Source organism: Canis lupus, chromosome 16, assembly GCF_011100685.1.
Source record: "Canis lupus familiaris isolate Mischka breed German Shepherd chromosome 16, alternate assembly UU_Cfam_GSD_1.0, whole genome shotgun sequence".
NCBI classification, from domain to species: domain Eukaryota; kingdom Metazoa; phylum Chordata; class Mammalia; order Carnivora; family Canidae; genus Canis; species Canis lupus.
In genome coordinates this window covers 11,301,869-11,326,991 of record NC_049237.1, presented here as the reverse complement: position 1 = coordinate 11,326,991, position 25,123 = coordinate 11,301,869, and the positions used below count along the sequence as shown (strand labels likewise).

The 25,123-nt window shown below is 44.0% G+C and overlaps 2 protein-coding genes across 3 annotated transcripts in view; one reads left to right on the top strand and one right to left on the bottom strand.

The window, feature by feature from the left end:
• Positions 1 to 1,049: 1,049 nt before the first annotated feature.
• Positions 1,050 to 3,815, bottom strand: LOC119877090 (sulfated surface glycoprotein 185-like). Its single transcript, XM_038559447.1, has 2 exons — positions 3,483 to 3,815; positions 1,050 to 1,430 (listed from the first exon to the last, which is right to left on the bottom strand). The coding sequence occupies exons 1-2, from the start codon at positions 3,586 to 3,588 to the stop codon at positions 1,192 to 1,194; spliced, it is 345 nt and encodes a 114-aa protein (XP_038415375.1). The 5' UTR covers positions 3,589 to 3,815; the 3' UTR covers positions 1,050 to 1,191.
• Positions 1,436 to 25,123, top strand: part of CHRM2 (cholinergic receptor muscarinic 2) — a 145,876-nt gene continuing 122,188 nt past the window's right edge. The window contains exons 1-2 of one of the 2 annotated variants that reach the window (XM_038559444.1): positions 1,436 to 1,827; positions 2,099 to 2,278. The gene's annotated coding sequence lies outside the window, so the exon portion shown is untranslated. The remainder of the gene's footprint in view (positions 1,828 to 2,098; positions 2,279 to 25,123) is intronic. The other variant, XM_038559445.1, reaches the window with a different exon arrangement.

The following is a 25,123-nucleotide window of genomic DNA, read 5'->3' as shown; positions in this document are numbered from 1 at the left end:
TTTTTAAAAGAGCACCTAAAGGAAAAGAAGTGACTAAATCAGATTGTTATTGTAATGGACCAAATGCTTGGGGATGCTGGGACCAAGACTGATTGGTCTTGATTTTCTAGCAAGTATCTTATAATCTTCCAGTGATGGCAGGATGTAGGGATGTGGAGGCCGAAGGTAAAGCCACAGTGTTATAATGCATTATTTCAGTATGACTTCAGTCGAGCAAGATCAGATTTATCCCACTTCCTGCTTGTGGTGGCTCTGAGTTAACAGAACAGGCAAAAACTTTTAACTATAGGATTTCCATTTATCAGTTATTTTATATTGCTGTATAATCAACCATCTTGATTGTCAACTGCTACATGGGTGTTTCATATGAGTGTCTTTCCTTACGAAAAAGACTGAAAGGTTATTAAAAAAAAAATAAAAATAAAAAAAAAACCAGGGACTAACTGTTGCTGTTCTGTATGCTCTCTGACACCTAGGAAAACCTGGGCATCAAGAATTGAACTGAAAAAAATGAAAAAAAAAATGAATTGAACTGAATGAGATATATTAAACCAACTTATTTTTTGTTTGTCTTTGTGATACAAAGGTGCTATATCTAATCCTGTGTTATTCAATTTAAGGTCTCATTGGTTTTTCATTTGACGTGGAAGGTTAGTGAGAGAAAATGCTGCCTGTATAACACACCAAAAATTGATATTACCTTCATATATACATACACATTGGCAAAAGGGAGTCTTGTTCTCAGCTTGAGAATCATATCATTGTGCCTTTATCAAATGGGTTAGAATCTAAAAATAGTAGTCTTCTTGGATGGAATTTCTCATGAAGAAATAAAACCTAAGGCTGTTTGGAACACAAGAAGTTTGCATCTTAATTCTTTCATGGAGACCCCAGATTCCATGAAGCGCTATCAGTACTTTGTAACATAATTCCTATCAGTCGAAGAGAACACGAGCACTAGACAATGTTTAAAATCAGGAGAAAAATAAAGATTACCTTTCTCTGTAACACATTTGCCAATATCCAAGAAACAAACAACCCGTAGATAGTTTCAGCACCATTGCGTGTTTACAGAGCACAGCGGATTTATTCTAACATTTTCCCACCTGGAAAAACTGATCTTAAGCATCTTCGGCAATCTAGAAGCAACATTGTGCTCTTCACAAGGTGTTCATGTCACCTTTGCAGCAATCATGTACTTGCAGGAATGGGACTGGGTGGTGGTGGTGGTGGTGGTGGTGGTGGTGGTGGTGGTGGTTGTGAAGGTTCTGGTGTAGAAACCGCAGAAGGAGAGCTAGGCTCTGGGGATGGACGTGGAGGAGCGGAAAGGAGCCTGGAGAAGAAAAGGCTGTCATATTTGCTCAGAAGAACCGCCAAATCAGGGAGCAGAGGAGATCTCATTGGAGGAGCGCCTTCAACAGCAACTAATCCTGTCATATTGAAAGAAAATTGTAAATGTTCTCTCCAGAAACCGTCCGCCCATTGCAGCTGATCGAACACATAGGCAGGAACGCAGGCACCGGCTCCGGCTACCCCAGGGGCGCCCGGGCGCAGGGACCCGCTCCAGCGCGCACACACGCGCGCACACACACACACACACACACACACACGCACGCACATGCACGCCGGCCTGCGGGTTGGCTGAGAGCCTTGAAACCGCAGATCCCGCTAGGACAACGCCGGAGGCACTGAAGTAGGTGTCGCCCCCCACACTCATACTACTTCCCCGAGCGCTCCGCGGAAGGCATGAATCCCGCCCGGCTCGCGGGGGCATCCCGGGCTCGGCTCTGTGATGCTCTCCAGACCCGCCGTCCTCGGGAAAGCCAGGTTGGAAAGTCTCTCTCTCTCTCTCTCTCTCTCTCTCTCGCTCTCTGGCGTTTCCTTGGGTGGTTCGGTGTGCAGGGCGGGGGGCAGCGCCAGTTGAAGTCCGGTCTACACCGCGAAGGGGTTCCGGGCTCGCCGGGCGCCCGGCTCCCGCGTGGGGTGCGCGCCCCTGCCCGCGCCGCTCTGCCCGAGCCCTCGGGTCCGCCGCCCCCCTCCCCGCCCCACCCCTCCGGGCGTCGCGGCGCCAACTAATCTTTGCCGTTTCTCTCGCAAGATCAAGGCAGAAAAGGAGCGCCCGGCGGCTGGCTCCGGACTCTGAGCGGTGCGCAGCCCCGGCCCGGCCAGCGGCGCCCCCGCCCCGCCCCGCCCCGACCCCGCGCACGGCGCCTCGCTCGGGCCAGCCTCGGCCGAGGGACGCGGCCCCGGGAGGCAGCGGGAGCCACACCGGCGGCAGGTAAGGGCGCCGCGCCCCCGGCCCCGCGGGGCCCCCCGGGGATCGGCCGGGGCCGCGAAGCCCGGCGGTGGCCCTCCCCCGGCGCCGACCCTCGGACGGCAGCCCGGACCCCGCGGCCGCGAGGGCTGCAGCCGGGCGATGGCGGGTCCGGAGGGCGGGGGCCGCGGCGACGTGGCCGAGGCAGCATCTCCCCCGCCCCGATGCCGTCCTGTCAGGGGCCGGAGACCTTCGCCCTCCCGGCCGCTCGCGGGCCTCCCTGGGCGGGGGGGGGGGGGGGGGGTCCGGCCCCGTCTCCCGGCGTTCGGGGAGGAGGCCCGGCTCCCCGGCCCCGCGCCGTCCCCGGGCTCCGCCTTCCGAGCCGCCCCTTGGGTGCCCGAGCCGGGTCGCTGGAGGGAGGCTTTGGTGCTGCGGCCTGAAGACCTCCGCCAAGGGGCGCGGGGCGGGGGCACCACGGGGTGAGGAACGGGGAGGCGTCCGGGAGCCCCACCCCACTTCGGTGCGGCTCGCCGGGTCAGCAGTCCACCTGGGCTTGGGGACAGCGTCCCGGCGCAAAGCCCGCCAAGTCCCGGATCCCGCCGGGGCTCCCCTGACCCCCACCTCACCACGGGCCCCGGGCCCCTGCGGCGGGGCGCCAGGTCGCAGTTAGGGCCCGCCGCCCCCGCCCCCGCGCACCTGCCGGGCGCGCTTAGGGACCGCGCCCCCCACCCCCGCGCACCTGCCGACCCGGGTGGTCCGCGCGAACTCGGAGCTCGGGGAAGCAAGCGCGGTGCAAGCGCGGTCCCGGCCGGCGCGGGGTGAATCGCGCAGACATCCCACCTGTACGCCCGGGCCGCGGGGCGGGGGGGGGGGGGGTCCTCCGGGAGAGCCTTCGAGGAGGCAAGGTTGCCCCGAATCACCGACCCAGAAAGCAGCACGCGCCCACTGCCTGCCTCGGGTCCCCTCCGGCATCCCCATCGCTTTCTCTGCCCTCCCGCCCGTCGCCGAGGCCGCTGGGAGCCGCAGCACGGTCGTGCGGGGGCCCGGGGAGCCCCGAGTCCCAGGCCAGGAGGCCAAGGTGCCGCGTGTCTGGGATGCCGCTGGCATCGGTGCAGAGAAGCAGGAGGGCAGGGAAACAGAGGGCGACGCCTAAGGCAAGCAGAGCTGCCCGCTGATGGCTCCCCAAGCCGCCCTCCCGCGTCCTGAAGTCGGTTCGCAGCCACCGCACCTGTGGCCTCAGGCACCGGTGGGTTCCGGCCCGGCCAGAGCCCCGCGCCTCCCAGCGCCCCCAGTCCTCGGCTTCGGATCCCCCACGCTGACTTTCCATTTCCCATTCCTTCTCCTCTCTCCCTTCTCTCTCTCTCTCTCTCTGGCTTGTTTTTGCATTTCTTGCTCTTTTTCCTAGCGCTGGGTGGCAGTGGGTACGTGGCAGGCAGCCGTGTGGCTTGTCCATCCCCTAGTACACGCAGCCAGCCACACAAATACACATCCCCACGCTCTACCACTCGCCGGCCGGCGCTCTGGCACGCTGCCCCTGCTCTGCAACCTCAGCCACCTGGCAGCCCCCGCCACGCAGAGGCCCCGGGTGGAGAAGAGGGGAGCCACCCAGACTCCAGAGGGAAACCCTGGGGTGACAGGGAAGGCCTGGGAAAAACTTGAATTTGAGGGTGGGGTGGGGTGAGGGTGGGGAAGCTCTGGGGGAAGTGGCCAGGGAGTTAGTTCATGCTTCAAGGAGCCAGAGGCTGGGGCACCCCAGACCTCCTCCTAGGGCCTGCCTCAGGCCAGGGCCCAGACGCAGTCCAAACGGCCGGGCCCTGGGGTAACGGGCACCTGGCTTCACTCCAGGCCATTCTGGTTTATCAGGTTAGAGAAGGCTCCGAAAGTGAGGCAGCTCATAAACTCCTGCTACTCAACCCGGCACCGTGTGGCAAAGGCCGGGCATTCTATTCTGCAGGCGATCTGTAATGTGTGTAGACATTGTATTGGAAAACATCTGGCAGGGTGAGGACATTTTTCACGGATTGGCAAATAAGGATGACGATATACTTTAGGAGCTACAATTGGGCATGGATGCAAGTCATATTTGGGTGATACCAACCAAGAACTGATGATCATAGAAGTAAACCAGTTGATTTGGCCAGAAGACAGGTTCACATTGGAAACTGTATTAGGCTGCAATTTAGAAAGTGGACTTTTGAGACTCGTCAAGTGGACAGAAGAATTTCGTGCTAGTAATGTCGCAGCTTTGCAGGATTTGGCATGTAAGGTCTCAAGGAATATATTAATGCCAGGTGGATTTCTATTGCAATTACGATTATTAGTAACGTGTTCCAGTTGAGGCAGTGTATGGATAAGCAAAATCTGTTGATTCCGTATTTTTTACTAGGCTACACAGCTAGGCTAATTAAAGCTGAAAAATAAAGATGTGGAAATTCCCTAAAAATTAGGTGTGGAAATTCCAGCCAAGTCAGCTTACTGTTTTAAAACTCTGTGAATGAAGTGGGGTGGGAGTGAGAGAGAGTCCTGAGACCCAAAATTCCTGACAGCTGCTTGGTCTTCCTACATTTGTTTATGTAAGCGTACCTGAGGGTGTCGGGAGAGGGATTGGAGGGACAAAATAGGTGGATTTGAATATCCCTACCATAGTTCAAGTTCAAGGGAACCCAAAGAAAACAGTTGCAGTTCTCAGCTTCAGGGGCAGATATAGAAGGGACCAGTAGTCAGATGTAGGCACAAGTCCCTCTGGGATGAGTCCCCACATCCTCTCATTTCTGGGGTGGGGGCAGAGAGGGTGGCTAGCTTTCACTTTTAGAAACCGCATGGCTCCAAATGCGGCTCTGTCCCCTTCTTTATCCCGATCGTTCCAACGTCAGGCCCTTGGATGTACCTTCCAGTGGCTTTTCCCAGTTCCAAACCAGGGCAGCCGTCCCCCAGGGCCAAGGTCACAGGAGGGAGGGAGGGCCAGCCTCTGAGGTCCAAGGGAAAGAGCCGTCCCCAACCTGCTGGCTGTCAGGGAAGGCAGGGAGGGCATGGCAGGAGAACACACAGGCCGATGGGGAGGGGCTTGTCTCTCCCATCCGCAGCAGTGACCAACGTTAGGGCAAATGCAAAAGAGGAGGATGAGGGGGCAATAGAATAAGAGGAAAGGAAGAGGCACTGGCAGGGGTATCGGAGAGGACAAGGACAAGGACGTGTGGGTGTGCCATTAACAGCCCCCCCCCACCCCAGGGAGCTTGGTTCAGGCCCCGTCAGTGATGTCAGTCTTTGCTGCGGTGTGCCTGTGACAGAAAGGCCTGTCGGTGATTAGCTAAACACGGCCACTCACGTCACACCCCACTCATCATCTCATCTTGATCTTTCTCCACTTTACCCTGTAGGATCTAGAGCCTGACAAACACTTTGTCACACATTTCTCTTGAAGGACTGGTTTTCTTCATTTAAACTTACATTTGAGTTTTGGACATCTTAGGGCACGAATTCTGTGTCCTTTCTCCTCCGACTCCTCTATAGCGGGCACTGTCAGTGTTCTCCTTGTGACTAGGAGTACCTGTCTTCCTTTCCCTGTCGGGGGGGGGGGGGTGACTACGACAGGTGCCCCCTGCTCTGTCGGCCTGTGGTTCCATGAACCAGGGGTGGGGGCTGCTTTGTGTTACAGGGTATCAGAGCCAGTGTCCTGATTGCCCACCCCCAAAGCTCAACAGAGTCCCGTGGTCCTGGTGGTGGCAGAGGTGGCGGTGGCGTGTGCTTTCTGAGGAAGCAGGTTGTTTTTCCTTGGAAACGAATTTTCATAGAGTGTGTTCTAAGTCCCTAGCACTGTCCTAAGCACCTTCATGTATTATATCATCTGTTTCTGTTAGTGCTCTATCCCTGCTAAACACCCCCGTCGAAGACAGTGTCTGGCTCATCCGAGTTGCTTATTAAATATTTGCTGAATGAATGAATAGATGAACCAATTCTCAGTTTGTCGTCGTAACCGTCCCGCGAGGTAGACGTCATTCTCCCCATTTTACAGCATTCGGAGAGGTCAGGTCATGGCCCAAGATTGCACAGCTGGTAAGTGGCAGCTGCTAGGTACAGACTCAAGCCTGTTGGACTTCAGTCTTTGTCTTACCCTGTGCTGCTTGGCTCTCTGACATTCATTTCCCCTCTGTTGGGAGAAGTCAAAAGTGTGGTGTTCAGAGCTCAGCAATTGTTCTCCCCATCCTTTGAATTCCGCTCTGCATATGCTTGTTGGATCCCCTAGACCCTAAGCCAGTGAGGCAGATTGGGTGCCAACAGATTCTTAGTTGGCACAACATGCTTGTTTTGACTAATCAGTGAATGCCTCTGGCAGAGGAAAACGAGCGCACCAAAATTACCTGGTACTTTGGCCGATGTTCTTTCCACCTTCTGCAATACTAAGATTTTCTTTTGTCTGGTGCACAAGGATGAAAGACAACGTTGATATCTTTCAGATGAACTCATGCTATGTGTTGAAGTGGGTGAAGAGGCTTTTCCAGCATGAGGCATTGACCAAGAGCTGCCTAAGAGCTCACACCTCCCAACTTCCAGGACAGTGGTTTTGCTGCTGAAGGAGCTCCTCTTCCTTTATTAAGATTGACTTTGGCTCAGGTCAGGGTGCTTTCCCGTTCTGAATTGCAACGGCAACTTTTAATTTTAGTTCGAACTTACTATCCTCCTTTCTTCTGAGAGGCCTGATGTGACTTCGTGAAACAGCGATTAGCAAAGGGCGAGTTTCTGGCTGCTTTGCCTCCTTCCACACTTCATATATTCTTGTCTTTATTTTGCTTCCCTTTTTTCCCCCCTCATGTTCAGGCTCCTTCTTTTATACTGTGACCTAAATATACAATCATCTTAACTGGTGCAGTTACCATGGTAATGCTTCATGGTAGATAAGGGTGCACACTAAAAAATCAGTTTCTTTCATTAGCAATGGAATTCCTTCTCTTTCTCCCTCTCTCCCAAATCCTGGCTTTCACGGAATGATGCCCTCTAGTGTTCAGCGCCTGGAAGCACATTACCTTGGATAGGCAAGCACAACCTTCTTAAAAACTTTGAGAAAATCTCAATTCCAATCTTAATTTGAAAGAAAGTCCTGTAATTAGTATAGTTCTTGAGCAGAGAGATTGGTTAGAAGGAGTTCATCGTCTGAACATAGTGAGTGCCGCTTGCTCTGTAGAATTCTAGAAAGTTACAGGAAAGCTGGGATATTTATACCCTCCTTATATGTTTAAAATTGCTGTGGGACTATTTCTATGGGAGACGAAGAGATCCCACGGAAGCATCTCTGGAAGAAGAATCTAATGGAATGTTTCTGTATTCTTAAGTCTTTAAAACTTCAGAATGGAAGACTTTTATCTTTAGAATGAGAACATTGTTCTTGTAAGATAGGATATATGTATCCTGTATGTTTTATGTTATATATGATTTTTAGCTGTTGTTTTGTTACATGGAAAACTTGCAAGTTTCGCTCTATATTGTTCTGTGGATAGTGACGCCCATCTGTACATTATTCTAAATCGCAAATTACATGACTTTAGAAGAAGTGAGGTTGATGTGCTTGCTGTAAGCAGATCTTCTCTTTTCCTCACTCCAGATTCTACTCACATCTAATGGTGGCCCCCACTCCAACCTCTCCCTGAGACTTGCCTAGAATTTTCCCCCTCCTCTCCAGCCACACAACTTTTCCAGACCTTTAGCATCTCTCACATGAACTGTCACCAGAGCCTTGCTTTTCTAACTGGTCTCCCACCTCCCGTCTTTCCCTAGTACAACCCATGCCTCACGCTGCCAGCGTGACCTTTCTGAAATGCAAATCTGAACATGTCATCCTCTTGTTAAAAATTCTTCACTGTTTCTCAACTGTCTAGGATAAACTCCAAATCAAAGCCACATGAGCTCTTCTTCCATAACTACCCAGAGCCTTCTTGCCAGGCTGTACCATTTTCTACCATTTCTACATCCCCCCACTGCACAAGAGGATACAGATAAATAGCTGTGTAATGACTGGCACAGAGTAATTGCTAAATAAATATTGGCCAACATATTTCTCTATTCTCCTCCGTCGCTTCCTCCTCCTCCTCTTTCTCTCCCCTCCTCCTCTTTATCTAATTTACTAGTAGTATAGTAAGCAATGGTAAGCATCTCACACACACTGGCCATTACCCAAACTAATAACAATAGCTAAGGGAAGCAATGATGTGGCAAGTACTTTGCTAACTATTTTACACTCTATATCTCATTTAATCTCTCACAGTCAGGCACACTGCCTGAGGCATTCTAGTTACTCAGTGTACGTGTGTTATTTTGATATGCATCGTCGGTGTGACAATGGTGAAACTTTTGGCACTGGACCATTAACAGCTAAGTCTTCTCTTCAGTTCAGCTAAATGCTTGGGAGGTGAAAACAAGGGATTTTTATTTTAAAGGGTTCAGTGGGGTTGGCTGAATTACTTTCTTGGCTACTAAACGGAACGATTTACAAAAGGCTTAGCCTGTAGAAGTGCTATGCAACTTGGGTGACTTTACCTGGTGCTGGTTGTAGAGTGCCAACTGAAGCTCGCCAGGGAGGCCCAGGAGGTCTGAAATGAGAACAGAGGCCATAATTTGATAAATAGGTATGTTTCAAATGTGTTGGGAACATGGAGCTTCATTTTTTTCCCAATGTTTTCCACAGATAAGGTGGAACTTTGTTGATACGCATAGTCTCCCATTCTATTTTATTGTGTCGGGGGAACTATCAGAAGCTCCACACGCTAAACACCAGTTTTGATTCAGATCTCCAGCCCATGGATAACGTGCAACGGTACTAATAACAGAACTGAGGATTTCGACTTTTCATGTCAGTGAAAAGAAATAGCAAAAAGTGCGACAGCAGAGCAGTATTTTGAAGTTATCCGCCCTTACGAGTTTCAGAAAAGCAGTACTTCTCTTTTTCTGGACCCTATACAGCCCTGAGTGTTGATCTCATGGTACAATTGGACCCACTTTTCCAGCAGTCAGTATTCAAAGGCACCAGGTATAGTGCTTTGAATCACCAGATTCTGAATTAGTTAAACCACTACTGTCTTCTAAAAATGCTTTTAAAAGATTAATTCGCAGGTTGAGTCACTGAAATGCTGTTTCTCTTGCAAAGGTTTTTAAGGCAGCAGGTTTGGGGTCAGACTCAGGAATCTATTTTGTAACTAGCATCTCAGATGATATTGAAGTTGGTAATCACAGTGCCCCATTTCAAATAATACCAGGTTGTAGAATTGGCATCTAAAGGGCATCGAAGAGGAACAAAGATAGGACACTCAACCTGGTGCTCCCACCCTGACGTCACATGAGTTTTCCACCTTGTGTGGGCCATTGAGGCTGAGAGCTTAGCTGTTACCAGAGACTTTGATTTTCTGGTGTGAGCAATAAAGAACTACTCAGGAGGGCAGCCATAGGGAAAGTCACTTCTCTTCCAGTTCATACTGCCCCTGAGTCTATTTAGAGGGGCACAGTCCCCAACTGTGGATCTTACATTCTTATGTTAGATCAGCGTTGGCCATTTGAGACATAAGCAACCTGTTCTCCTCCACTTAAGCAACCTGTTCAACCTTCCGGTTCCTAGGAACCTCCCTTATAGCTTCCTAGGAAGATTTCTTCATGATTCCTAAGCTCCTCTGTGCCCTGTCCTGTCTGGTGTTCTGGCCAATTTTCCATGACTAATCCAGCTGGACCAAGCCCCTGAGCCTCATTCTCTTCCTCTCCCCCTGCCCTAGTGAAGGTGTTAGAGTGAGAGGATTGTCGTCAACGTTAACAGGGATACATTTCACTGTTAATGGTGCAAAATCATGGTGCACTGTCGTGATCCTCAGTAACAGGCTGTTATATTATACATACCCCCTCTCACAGAAGCAAAGTTATGATTTTTCCTGATGTTATTGCTCACCTTTGGTCACCAAGATGATTCCCCACTTTAATCAAGTAAAGTAGCTTTTCCTTACCTCTCCAACTATGCCAAGCCAATAAACAAAATGGAATTATATAGCAAGACACGCCTATTATTTCTCGATTATTTTATTAACCAAGGATCTCTTAAGCAGAAGCAGTGAGATGGGAAGCTAAAGAGTTACCGGAAGATGAATTTTCCCCACTCTTCATAAAAGCTAAGCATGGAATAGTTTGACTGGTAGAGAGAAGAGCATACGTTTCACAGACAATTTCATATTGTTGAACATGGTGAAGATTTTCTCATACCCCGTGCCTTCCTTGGCACTGCTGTAGAGCAGAGAGGCTTCCACTGTATAACCAGCATGAAAATAGAAAATGATAGGAAAACTCTACTTCATTGTGTTCTTTAGAGAGCATCAGGACACTTGGTTTCGTTTTAGGGAGAAGATAAAGAGCAGCCCCAGGGTCAAAGCGTTTCCCAGATCTGCCTGCTGTTTTCTTGCTTCCTCCTCAAAATTACTTTTCTATCAGATTCTATCAGTGGAGTGGGCAGTTATGTCCGCACATGTAAGCCTGAATATTAAAAACTGGTTTTTTTCTCCCTTTGAAGAGTTTTTTGAAGGCAGAGAGAGTGGTGGATGATGTCGGTTTAATTTCCATTGTCTTGGCCAACAGATGTCACTCAAAAGTAAACAAGGAGTCACACTTTTTCTTTTATTTTAAAGTGAGCACTTCTCAAGAGAGAAGTGAGAAATATCACAGGATATTTCTATGTGAGGGAAAATTTCAAATTTTGGAGGAGATACTCTTCTGTGACAGTTATAATGACAACAAAAGCAAGGAAACGACAGCCATTCTTTCTTAGGTATAGACCGAGTTTTAGGATCTGTGCCATTTCTTTATTGGAGAGTATATTATTCTTATAGTTTGTGCCAACCCTGTGTACTAGATGTTTGTTATTTTCTTTCTCTGTTAAGTGTAGAAATTGGAGCTCATGGACACAGAAGAGTTTGTTCTAGGTCCGAGAGTGAATTCGTTGCTTCGGCCATCAGTCTCCCATCTAATGACGAAAAGATCAGTTTAGAAATGTTTTGTTTTCCTTTACTATACCATATGCAGTTTGTTTTGTTGTAAAAGAATAGCCCATTGTCTCATTTGACACTTAATTCCAATAAGACAAGGAAAAAGAGAGAAGAGAAAGAAATAGAGGCACATTACCCTGTGAGTCAGTGTTTAGAAAAGAGAATCGTGAAAACCAAGTTTATGTTCTAGGAATTGGTCTCAGGTGAGATTTAGAATGTGTCGTGGCTACTTACCTCTTGGCATAGTCTAATTCTAGGCTTCCTGTTTGAAAATAGTTCCTGGGGAGCTCTTTCCAGGCACACGGGGGGGAAGAGTCTCAACAAGGCTTTCAGGTATGGAATTTCTAAAGGCAGAAAATATGATTTCATGAATATTTATAAAGCGTATGTATGTTGGAAAATTTCTGTTGCCCACGAAAACATGATGTGCTAGTAAAATATTTAGTCTCCTTCTATTTCATATTATTCTATCTTTTTCCCTTTCTCTGCCAAACTATGGCTGTTACTCAACCTCTGCATTGCAGATATAAAACAAAAGGCCAAAGGAACTAATTATTCTGAGGGATGAACTCTCAGTGGATTAATTCGATTTCTGTGTACATGTCCACTGGCAACTCTCACCATTTGTTTGTACGTCCCAAGTCTCCGGAGAACCAGTAGTTACCTATCGGTAAATTGTGATACCAGCTAATTTTTTTTACAATTGATTAAAATTTCACACTCTTCCATTTCAATATCAGTCAATATTTTTACACACTGACACGTTTAATCAAGGATTATCTTTCACAAGGGAGCTACAACAGGGCCCTAATTAATTAAAGTGATAATTGCTCCTCTCTCTCGCAGTTTGCTAGTTACATAACACATCTTTCAGGAAATTCACATCCTTAGCCTTCCTCTCTAAAATTCCTTCACTTATAAGGAGGGACTTTGGCTTCTACCTCTCTAAGAATTTACTGAAAACTCAGAGATTTCTTTTATTTTCAAGGAGGGATACAGAAAAGAGGTCATGTTCGTATTCCAGCCAGTTTCCCTATTAAAAAATATAATAAAAAATAAAATGACACCTTTCTGTCATTGAAGCATTCAGATTAAATCCCAGGGTTGTTTGCTTGGAGGAAAGAGGTTGTCAGGTGTCTCCTCTTTGATGTTCACTAGCTCGTTTTAGTTTCTTGACCACAATGCAAGCTCCCATGGTCCTTTCCTGTTGGATCTTTCTTCTGTTTCTCATTCCTCAGTTACTTAATTGCTCCTGCAGCTTTTTCAGTGCCTGCAGTTTGTTACACTTTTCCCTTTGGTTTAGTCCCATTATTTTAGTAGATATTGAATCTAGAGAGTTGGCTATAATTGGTCACCCTGCTCTCTTCTCCTTTAATAGATATTGCTCCAATTCCTGTATTTTGGCACCTCTTGGTAGCAGATGCATTTTCAAATATAATTGATGGAGACTGTAAATCCGTTAGCTCATCTCCCTAAGACTTAGAAATTGCAGATCATTGAAATCACTGCATGCATATATTGGTCAGATATTCTAAAGGTCATTATCCCTGTTTGCCTCTTTTAATTAAATTAGTGTGACTTATTCATTCCACTTGCAGCAAATATTTGGCTACTTTTTAAAATCTGTTTTTTTTTTCTCTCAAACTCCCATGTGCTCTTACTCTACATTTCCAATATAATTGAAAATGGAGCAGTTTCAATAGTTCCGTTATCTAAAATTCAAAGTACAATTTTTTTTATTTCTCGGTATAATTGTTGGAAGATAACTTTTCCTGGGGCACCTGGGTGGCACAGTCAGTTAAGCATCTTGGTTTGGGCTCAGGTCAAGATCTCAGGGTTGTGAGACTGAGCCCCATGTCAGGCTCTGCACTGGCTAGGGAGTCTGCTTGAGGTTCTCTCTACTCCATCTCTCTCTCCCGCTTGTGCTCTCTCTCAATCTCTAAAGAAATAAATTCCTTTTATTAAAAAAAAGGAAGATAGCTTTTCTTGCTGCACTAGTTTCATTTTTTAAAAAATAAATTTTATTTTTTAGAACAGTTTTAGGTTAACAGAAAAAGTGAGTAGAAAGTAGAGAGCATTCTGATAAACCCCCTACCCCTATACACTCCCCCACTATCAACATCCAGCACAAGAACAGTTCATTTGTAATAGTGGGTGAGCCTACATCATAATTGGCACGCCAGCGTGGCTCAGCAGTTGGGCATCTGCCTTCGGCTCAGGACATGATCCGAGAGTTCCAGAATCGAGACCTGCATCAGGATCCTCCATGGAGCCTGCTTCTGCTCCCTCTGCCTCCTACCTCTCTACGTATCTCATGAATAAATAAATAAAATCTTTAAAAAAATCATAATCGTCCAAAGTCCATAGTTTTACATTAGGGTTTATTCCTGGTGTTGTGTGCTCTATGGTTTTTGACAAATGTATAATGAAATGTTTCTATCATTATAGTTTCACAAAGAGTAGTATCATGGCCCTAAACATCTTCTGTGAACCCCCATTTATCCCTCCCTCTCTCCAACCTCTGGCAACCACTGGATCCTTTTATTGCATTCATAGTTTTACTTCTTCCAGAATGTCATATATTTGGAATCACACAGCATATAGCCTCTTCACACTGGCTTCTTCACTTACTGAGATGTATTTAAGGCTCCTCCATGTCTTTTTATGGCTTGATATAATTCATTGGTTTTTAGTGCTGAATAATATTCCATTGCATTTGTTTTTCTTTGGTATTTTTGTTAAATCGGCAAATGCTTTTTTCTTACTTCTTGAGGATACCTTTTAGCTATGCATTAGAGAATTTTTTTTCATTTCATCATGTGTATTATTTTATTCTTGTGTTGAGTTTAATCTTGTAGTTCCATGTTCTTAAATTCTGGAGCTTTCCAAAAATAGCCCCAACAGAAGTCATGTTCTGAATACTTTAATTATATCTCTCTCTTTTTGCCCTTTAACCCACTATCCTATTTCTGCAATTAGTGAGAAAAGAGCATTGTTACTCAGCATCTTGTGTTTTTTATTGAACTATTTTTGTTTTCCCTATCTTACATTTTTTCATAAGATTTTTGTTTGTTTTGGTTTTTTGTTTTGTTTTGTTTTTGTTTTTTTGTTTGGGCAATTTAGGCAAAAGAATCTTTCGCCTTTCTGTTGAAAAACTTAAGTGGTTTCTTTATCCAATTTCAGTGATTCTTCTACTCCATTGAGTCTGCTAAACAAGAAGAGGTAAGCAAGTATGCCACAGAGCTGTCTGTTTTCCATTTCTCCTTCCCAGTTGACCTTCCAAGCTTCAGCAGCCAATGTTCATGATGAAGCTAAGTAAAAGTTGAAAGCTTACCCAAGATGCTTCTACTGACCCCTGATGGAGTACTATAAATCTTGATTTGTTTTACCAATAGCAGACAGACTTCTTGTTTCTATTTGAGAAGTAAACAAACTCCTAAGAGGTTTTCTCATGCTCCTTTGGGTTGTGCCCCTTTCCTCTGTTCTCTGCCTTCAGTAAAGTGATGCTAATTGATGGTGTTGATCTAGTCATTCCAGCAATTCAGACATGGCCTTTGCACAGGGCACCTAATGGCACCCATTTTTTAAACTTGTAATAGCTTTGCTTGGGCCCACTCTTCAGTTCTCACATATACCTTATATTCAGCTCCTTTACACAACGGATTGTCATCGATATTCTCTGGTTTCGTTAGAAGAAACCTGCTCCATATGGGCAAGATTTGTATTTTCTTTTTAAATTCTTCCTTTCAGCATTGAATCTTGTGCTCAGCTCTATTCCTGTCACATAACAGAGCTCAATAAATATTTATTTAATGATAATTTTGTGCCACTAGTCTCCTGAACGTTCGAAGTTTCTTATCATCCTAACTTGCCTCTTCTGTTGCTTCCATAATAGCAAGTCATCATTTTCTGAAACAGCTCAAAGAATCTCTTTCTAGGTTAAAAAAATATATATATATTTCAGAAGAAATCTTCACTTCTGGCACATTTTCCCATTTTTGAAACCAACACTTCACCTAAGCCTGAACAAAATTTTATATGGGCTACTTTTGTAGGTATATAATAGTATTATTACTTTATTTAAGCTGAATCTAAGTAATATCTAGGACATGAACTTTTAAAGGTATACAACATGTTTGTTTTTTTTGAGGAACTTGTGTTGAAACAAATTTTAGCTAACACAAATCACATTTGATTTCAACAGACCACTTTTTCCCCATACTGGGATGGATTTACAGTACCACTGATTCTTTTTGTTTGACTCCATCTACAAGATATGTGACCAAGGATAGCAATTTACATCACAAAACTAAGTACTATGTTGGATAACTTGCCATACTGTAGCTTTGGTCTTATTCATAGAATTGGAGGATTCATTGATTTGTTCTTTTATTCCTTCACTCAGCAGATACTGCTAAACACTTATTTTGTACACAGCACTGTACTTTTCCCTCCTAGCTGATATCCCTCTGTCATCACACACAAGTGTCACTAGTGGAAGTGGAAGGTGCACACATACCCACGTTCATCCTCTCTCAGGCTGAACATTTCCTCACAACACTGCTATGACCCTGACAGTCAAGCAGCCCTCTTCTCCCTGGCTATGGGAATCTTTGACTGGCCTTCACCACCTCCTTTAGAACCTAAAAAGAAAAGGCTTGGGATGCCTGGGTGGCTCAGCAGTTGAACATCTGCCTTCAGCTCAGGACATGATCCTAGGCTAGGGATCGAGTCCCACATCAGGCTCCCTGCATGGAGCCTGCTTCTCCCTCTGTCTCTGTCTCTGCCTCTCTCTCATGAATAAATAAATAAATAAAATCTTAAAAAAAAAAGAAAGAAAAAGAAAAGGCTTTGAGCACTTTGCTCAATTTGAGGCTCTTGTGTCTCCTAATGTGTGCACCCACTGTCAGGCAGTGTAGACTAGAGGTTAAAAATATGATCTTGGAGGTCTTGCATCATTGCCAGTTTACCTTCCGTTCCTTCAACTTCATGTTCTATAATTTGGTGAAGTATTTAATCTCATCTAGTTTGGCACCTTTATTTTACAATTAAGGAGACTGTGACCAAAAGATAGTAGCGAGTTGTCCTGTGATAGACAATGATAGAGCCAGGTTTTGGTGCCTCAACATCCTGACACCCAACCCACTGTCAGTTTCATTCCTTCACCATGACTACCTTCCTTGTGGAATGTTCCACATGATTATTTTTAATCGTTGGGTTAATCCCTTCTAAGAAAGGTTTGAGCTACAAACAAAAGAAAACAGAAAGCAAACAAAACCCTTGTAGTTCTTCCTGATTTGTGTGGGGCTCCTGTTCTTTCTCCATCTCTCATCTTCTATTTCCTTGATGATTTCCAAAGGAAAGGCTGAGGTTCAGACATGAGCAATCATCAAAATTTTAATGGTAGATATGACATGGTGCCAACCTATCAGAACATGAATCGACCATTGTGTCATTTTTCTGGGTTTCTGCCAAGAATCAACCCTAGTAGCTGCTTTCTTGCTTTCTGGACATCTTGGAGATCTCATCTATTTATTTTTGCTACTGAATTGCACGTAAATAATTGGGGCTTTCATTTACGTTTGCAGTATCTATTTGGACTAATATTTTTTAAAATAATATTGATGCTTATAAAAAGATGTCAACTTTTAACTTTACATAATAAAGAATAATTGAAAACAAATTGCACAGTGTATTTGTTCCCTGGAAATGTATGACATCTTTTAAAAAGCAGAGGGGAGTATGATGAATGAAGCCTTTTGGAAAACAGCATCACAATCCAGTTCTTTCTTCTGCTTCCCCAATACATGAGGTTATTAAGAAACTCTCTTGTCGCATTTACTGCCAAGTTAACAGAAATTGTCCATGCAGTATGCAGTATTAGAGTAAGAAGGAAAACAAAAGACAGATTAGAAAGCTGTATTTTCATGTCATCTCTTCTAACTCTGTCATTGTACTTTTCTTCCAAATAGCAGATTTCTTCCTCCTGAAGTCCTGATAACCATATGTGTAATCACTGTTGCCACAAATGTTTTCAAATTAAATGCCCATTTTTTGGGTTGTCTTTTTTCTTTGTTTGATATCAGAGTTAAGTGGCAAAGAGAAGCAGTTGGAGATGAGCTGAGGAACTGGTGTTGTCTGGGACACTGGGCATTTCATGGTCCAGAGAAACTCACAGGAAGGTGACAGAGGGCTCTCTCAGACCTCTATCACTTACACTGGAATGTGATGTGCTCCTAGGGAATGTTGGGAAGGCACTTGCAAAGCTATTTTAAGAGGTGTTTGGAGCTGTGAGAGGACAAGGAAGTATGGGACAGCATGTCAGAAGCCTTGTTTGTAAATACTGTATTCTCTTTGGGGGTTACTCAGTGACGAAATCAAAAAGAGGCTTGCCAGGAAATAAGGCTGCTTATCTGGCCTCACTAGAAGAGAGTTCCACACTAAATGAAGACCGACAATCAAAATGGAGCATTTCAACAAAAATTGCAGGAAATCTGCTTTGATTGTTTCATCTTTTTTCAGTATGAGCTCCCTAAGCTTATCAATGAGCTAGTGCCATTGGCTGGTACCCATAATCCATTGGAAGAAAGAAAAGAGTTTGTTTTCAGAGAAACTGTTTTACAGAGACTGGAAGCTAATTTGCCTCCACCTTTTAAGAAACTTTTCATTCATCTTCATATAAGCTCAAAGAAAAAAGATTTGGACAGGGATGACAATCCTTCTGTGACGGATTGCACCGCCTTAATGATGGCAAAATGGGAGGAACTAATCAGACCCTGGCGTCTCTCCCCTTTCTGTCTGATGGATTCCAAAGGGAGCCACAGCATAGGTTGCTCACAAAGATGAGCAGGACTGGGTAACTTCCTTCAACTCCACCTCTTCCCAGAAAAGAGCTCAAATTCCAGAGGTATATTTCTCTCTCTCTCTCTCTCTCTCTCTCTCTCTCTCACACACACACACACACACACACACACATTACCCATATTTAAAACCAATAGAAAATCTATCACTCATGTCAGTATCATCTTCATCACTCTGCATTTGTTGGAATATTTAATTTATTTATTCATGAGAGACACACAAAGAGAGAGAGAGAAGCAGGTACCTTCTGGGGATCCTGACGTGAGACTCGATCCCAGAGCCCCAGGATCATGACCTGAGCCAAAGGCAGATGCTCAACCACGTGAGCCACTCAGGGGCCCCAGCATTCTGCGTTTTAAGCTTACTTTTCCACCTCCCTGCAGCATTCAGTCCTTGTATAGAAGACACATGGGAGTGCTTTATAAGGGACAGATCTTAACACACTGGAAATACATGTTATCTTTCAACATTTATTGCTGCAAAATTAGTTGCAACCAGTTACTCTGCTGGACATGGAGAATACAAAGATGATCAATAATAATCCCAGCCCTTAGGGTCTATCCTGGGAGATAAGGTGAGGAATAAACAATGACACACCATATATGGGTCCTCTAATAGAACCCATAGAAGAAGTATTAGGACTCCTGCAATCACAGACAAGAAGGTGGGACTAATCTAGCAGAGACTTGGTTTAAAAGAACTTTTAAAGAGCAAGTGGGATTTTACTGGGTTCATGGGTTATCTTAGTCAGTATGGGCTCCTATAACAGGTATACTATAGGCTAGGTGGTTTCAACAACAAACTTTTATTTTTCACAGTTCTAAAGGCTGGAAGTCTGATATCAGGGTGCGAGCATGGTTAGGTTCTGGTAAGAGCCCTTCCTTTGGTTTACACAGAGCTACCCTCTTGCTATATTTTCATATGGTGGGGGTAGGGAGTGGGAAGGCACCCGACAGCAAATCTCTTCTTATAAGAATTCTAATCCAGCATGAGGATCTCACTTTCATAAGACCTCATTTTCTCCCAAAGACTCCATATCCAAATACCATCAAACTGGGGATTAAGGTCTCAACACGAATTTTGAAGGTTCACAATCATTCAATCCATGGCAGAGGAGGAAAAAGGATCTCCAAGAAGAGGATACAGCATTCACTAAAGCATAAGAATGGAACATTCAGAGTCCTATACATTATTCTCAGTGGCTACAGCAGAGGATGGGGATGTGGGAAAGGAAGCTGAAGAGGTAGGTTGGATCAAACCATGAAAAGCCAGTGTGCTATTACAAAGGTATAGACTTACCCTATTGGCTCCCTTTAGCAAAATCTTTCGTCAGAAGGAAACATTATATTTTATGCCCTGCACCATTCTATTTCATCTGACATTTACCTAAGAAGGCAGTAGAAAATTGGATGGAACCATGGCAGAGAAGATTAATTAGGTCATTCAGTTGATCATCTAACTTCTGATGTCTGCCAGTATCATAGTGTCCTGTGTTAAAAGAAAGTAGGTACATGTAAGCACAGAGCAATAGATCTCTACTATTCTATGACTTTCTCCCATTCATAATGGTTTGGGCTTTAGATAGAAGAGTAGGCCCATTCCTATGCTACAGGGAGTGACCAAGACACTGAAAGAAGCAGGAAATTTATCCCATTTTTTTAAAAAATTCTTTTTGGTGGGGAGTGGGGGCAGAACTAGTTATAGGCTATTTCTCAGACACTAAAACCTCTCAAGTGAAGGAGTGAATAATTGAATCAGTCAGCCAAATGTTTCATATCTGCTTGGCATTACAGGATTCTAGTTCTTTCCAGAAGGTGTGTTTATGAACAAAGAGACAAGATGCTTTAATGGCAATCCAGTCAATGACAAGTTTATCTCAAGGAGTGACACTACAGCAGCCTGTTCCGATCTGTCAGTACCGCAAATATGATGATTGGGTTCCAAAATAACATGATTGATGGACTTCTGTGCTTTCTGCTGGTTGTTTGGTTGTGTACGCACCGCTAGATCACTTGACATATATAATTCACTTAAACACAACAAGAAATATTTGTAACAGATCTGTTGCTATAACTGATGAAATGAGTATTGAGAAGGGTATGCCTTGGAATGGAAATGAGTCCTTATTAAGTAGTGGCAGACCTGGAGATAGGCTCTTTCGTGTGCTTCATCTCACTCCGCTCTCACAGCTCACTAGTGTAGGCATCATAATCTCCACTGTGCATAAGAGGGAGAGAGGCTTAAAGAAGTCAAATGAGTTGCTCAAGATAAAGCAAATAGGTGGAAGAGCTTAGTTCTTTGGTTCCAAATCCACCCAAGTGGATTTGACTCAGATGCCCTAAATCTCTTATAAAAGAAGACCCGCATAAAATAGAGTAAAATAGAGTATAATATATACTATTTATATTATTTTTGTCATTATATTGAGTGCTTATTATATATAAAATATGTTAAAGGCATAAATTTATCTAAACACCTCTACATATAAGTGTGTTTAAGATATGAAGTGAATAACTGCATTTTACTATAATTTATCACGCAGCATCTGTCACAATGTAAGTAAAAAAAACAAGTATGAAATATATAAAGTATACATCAGGAGGTCAAAAAAAATAATGTGGATTTGAGCTAATAACATGTTGCTCTAGAGTTTCCAATTCTCATCACTGCATTGTTTTAGAGTAGGAACTGGGGCCAAATGCAGCCTTTTACCTCTTTCTATATGGCCTCTAGCCAAGAATTTTTTTTTTCTATATTGATGAAGAGTTACAGAAAAAGAAGGAGGAGGAAGAGAAACAAAGATCAAATGGGGCTTCTGAAGTCTGTAATATTTACTATCTGACACTTTATAAAAATGCATTTTCTGATCCTTCTTCATTTTTCTTATTTTTATTCATTTATTCATGATAGACACACACACACACACACACACAGAGGGAGAGGCAGAGACACAGGCAGAGGGAGAAGCAGGCTCCATGCAGGGAGCCCAATGTGGGACTTGATCCTGGGACTACAGGATCATGCCCTGAGCAGACACTCAGGCAGACGCTCAACCACTGAGCCACTCAGGTGTCCCTCTGATCCTTCTTCTTGAAGAAGCTTCACAGATGCTTGTAATGCTCCTTGAAGTGTAACTAGTTCCACTATGTTCCATTTCTTGTGGAACTAAGACAAGACAGGGGAAGCTCACTGGCTCAAAATCATATGATTTGGGTTAATAAACTTCATTTGTTGTGGTGGTTCTAAGTGACAAATTCTGTATTCCATTGTCCCATAAATGTACCTAGTGGATTAGGAATCTCCTTTTGGTTTTCAGAACGTATGTCCACCTTTTTATCACTGGGCATGGTTCCCAGTCTCTTGAAGTCATATTTGTGAGTTACATAATGATAGTTTCAAAAAAACCCCAATACTTTGTTAAATAAATAAAACAACTGTTTACGACAGATTATTAGATACATCATCTCATTTCATTTTCACAAGGACTCTAAAAGGGTCATGGTAACAAGTTGAAGAAATTCAGAATTAACGATCTCTGAGGACTTGCCTAAGGTGATTCAGCTTGAATGAGAACTCAGAATGCCTACCTTCTGTCCTGCTCTGTTAGCTGTCCTTCTTCACAGAAAACCCACCGTGCCATCCCTAGAAGTACCCTTGGATGTACAACAAAAGTCAACTGGCAACTCATGTGTGATAAGTCCTCGAAATGGGTTACAGAGAAGCAAACTAAAAATGAGGGGTCCACACTTTTCTCTTGAATCAGCTCACCCTCAAAGGACAGGGAATTCACTGTCAAAATCAAAACCTCCCTGACCCTGCCTCACAATAATTCTGTTCCCCTCCTGAGTAAACCAAGTGCCTACTTGGAGGAGACGAGGAGGAAGTCTCTGCTGCTCAATCCCTGTGAAGCAGTTCCGCTTTGCGGGACACTTAGGATATTTTTTAAATTTTTAGTTGGAAATAAGCTTGTGATTTGACTGTGGCCCTGTGTGAAGAAAGAGATGTGAGGAGGAAAAACTCCCCATCTTGGGGGGCTGCTCTGATGACCTACCTTGACTCAGTGAGGCAGCTGCAGTCCAGGACTCTTTGGGAAGGTAGATCTCAAGGAACACCACTCTTATGGTTTTTAAACCCTCTGAGTGGGACATAAGGTTTCTCCTGGGTTCTCTGAGGAGAGGTCTCTGGGACTCCCTGATAAACTACAATTTCCTCAGGGCTAAATTATAATGAACAGTCTCTATTCTTTTTCTTCCTTGTTGGTTCTGCTGGATGTGTTGCCTTCCCTGCTGTATTTAAATGGGAGAATTTTTATCTATGTACTGACAATTCCTATACAAGACTAAAGCATCAAGTCATAGCTTAGTTCATGGGCTCCTAAAACGTACCCTAAGAGAGGTCTTCCTGTTTTAGAGTGCCTAGGAACTGAATTCCGCTCTTCCCTGTAACCTCTAATAAATGTACATGCTCATGCTCAGGCCTGCAATGGGGACAGGAAGGATGTGAATCTGTGAGAACCTTCCTGGTTTAATCCTTGCTTTCAGCCTAATGTGGACACTTGACCTGTGGTGTTGGAAGCTATGGGAATTCAGTGGGAAGTATTTTAGCAGATTTCCAGAAAGGAACTAAATATATGGGTAGGAATCACGTTTTTCTGGTCACACCAATTATCAGCCTTTTATCTTTAGAGCAAAAGGTCTCTGCCAGGGAGTGAATTTTGAGAAATAAGGGATTAGCATTTCCTGCTCAGACTGTTTGCTGAGGAGCCCCCAAGCCTTACAGTTTCCCTTAATTTAACCTGGGGCTATGATCTGTTTTCTTTCCTCTAATGGGAAATCATAAGAATCGTTTTTCTTGTTAATACAGTGACTTGGCAGTTTTAAAGAAATGTTGGTATGATTATTCCAATTAAAAATGATCGCCTATTCAAAAAATAACTTCTCTGTCTCATAACCCAATTATTATGTCCTCATTTCCTTCAGAATTATTGCTCTTGAATATTATGATAAAATTCAATACCAATGGGTAGATGCGTTCTGAGTTGAAAGGCTGGTAGTGTGAGCTTGAGCATTCAGTCATTCTGGAACATTACCCCTTTGCAGGTAGCTTTGAGTGCTTTGGGGAACCATGGCTTCTTACGGAGAGATGACTTGACTGCAGGCGTGCCTTGCTCTTCTTGAGCTGCTTCTTCCTTATAGCTGTTGAATGTCTACTTCTTTCAGGCTTATCTTTGCATCTTTTGCTCCTTTTACAATTTTGTGAGGGAGATGTCATTACTGATTTCCAGGTGAGGAATATGAGTACTTAAGAGTTTAAGAGTTGGCTCAATCTCAACTTCAAGTATATGACATAACCAGGAAATGGATCAATTTTTCCAGCTCGAGTGCACTGCACCTTTTCCCAAAAATCAAAACAAAGCAAAAAACAGAAAAACACAAAAACAGTGACTCTCAGAACATCGTTCAATCCTGAAGCTTATTTATTTCTGTAATGAATATTACCAATATGTGCACTTCCAAACTCATAAGATAATTCTAGAATCAGAGGAAATAAATTTGGATACATTTAAAATGCCGTACAGATGAAGCATACTAAAATTATTATTGCTATTTACCTAATTTAGATTCAGATGAAAACTTCCAACTGGTTTTATTGCATTTATCTATATAGTACTGTTATAGGGATGCTAATTTTTTCTATTTGAAAATATTTAAAAATATATTCCTCGTCTTGGTAGACTGATTTACTTATTCCTGTTGGACCTGATATTTCACAAACATAAAGCAGACATGAGAACTGGCTACCTTCTCAGTTGACTAGGATCACAAGTAAGGAATAAAGCTTTCTCCCGGCCCTCGCACACCTCATCATATCCAGCTGTTCCTGAATGCTTCCCATCAAAGTCCACCATGAACCTTACAATTAATAGTCCTGGAGGGTTTTGTTGTTTGTTGTTGTTGTTGTTTGTTTGTTTGTTTGTTTGTTGTTTTTTCCTAATCTGGTGTCATAGGTTACAGTTACTGTCAAAATTTTAGGGAAATTCCTTCAAAACAGAGATAAAACAGTCCTAATCTTGGGGAGACATAAGAAATGTGGAGCTTGTGCTTAGATTTCTGGAAGTGCTGACTTGTATCCTGCTGAGACAGATTGGGAAGGAGGTAACAGAAATGTAATCTAAGGGAAGATTGCCCACAATGGAATCAGAACAGTGATATCCCCTCAGTGTACTTTCATGTCAGTGCCTCTCACACAAGGCAATGTACTGCTATGCAGGGCTAAGAATAACCAATAATATTGATCATATATTCTGAGAAAAAAGAAAGAAGGTTCTGAACAGAGTATTTTGTGGCCATTGGCTACCTTTCAAATTAAGTAGTTTTCCTTTGCAGAATCCTCAGAGGATGTCAGTACTCAAAAGGAAATTGCCCTGTTCTGCAGGAGTGAGAACTTGTGACTCAGAGGCAGAAAGATCATGAATAGCAACCGTCTGTTTATCAGGGGTGTTCTAGGGAGAAACCCCAGAGGACTGCTTTCGTCCCGATAGCGAGAAACCAGGAGATCTGCCCTAGTGAGTCATAGAACCTTAAAGAGTGTGCAGAGTTTGCCATCCTGGCTTTGCCCACTTGAAGGAGACTTTGACACATGTCTCTGTCCAGACACTATTGATAGTAATAAAGCTGGCCTTTGCCGAGTATGTCTTATGATTCATATATGTATGTACATATAGTCTATAAACCTTATTCAGTCTTCACCTAAAGCTTCAAGATAAATATTACTTCCATCTTACAAATAAGGAAAAAGGGGCTTAGAAAGGTTGGAAAACTGGGGCGCCTGGGTGGCTTGGTGGGTTATGCAACCGACTCTTGGTTTTGACTCAGGTCATGATCTCATGGGTTGTAGGCTAGAGCCTCAGACTGGACTCTGCTCAGCAGGGAGTCTCCTTGAAAATTATCTCCCTCTTCCTCCCCCTGCATTCATTCTCTCTTGTTCTCTGTCTCTTTAAAAT

Coding starts and splice junctions, on each gene's coding strand:
- LOC119877090 (XM_038559447.1), bottom strand. CDS start 3,588: ATGGGAAATGGAAAGTCAGCGTGGGGGATCCGAAGCCGAGGACTGGGG. Junction 1,431..3,482: donor ACCGGTGCCTGAGGCCACAG/GTGCGGTGGCTG, acceptor TCAATATGACAG/GATTAGTTGCTGTTGAAGGC.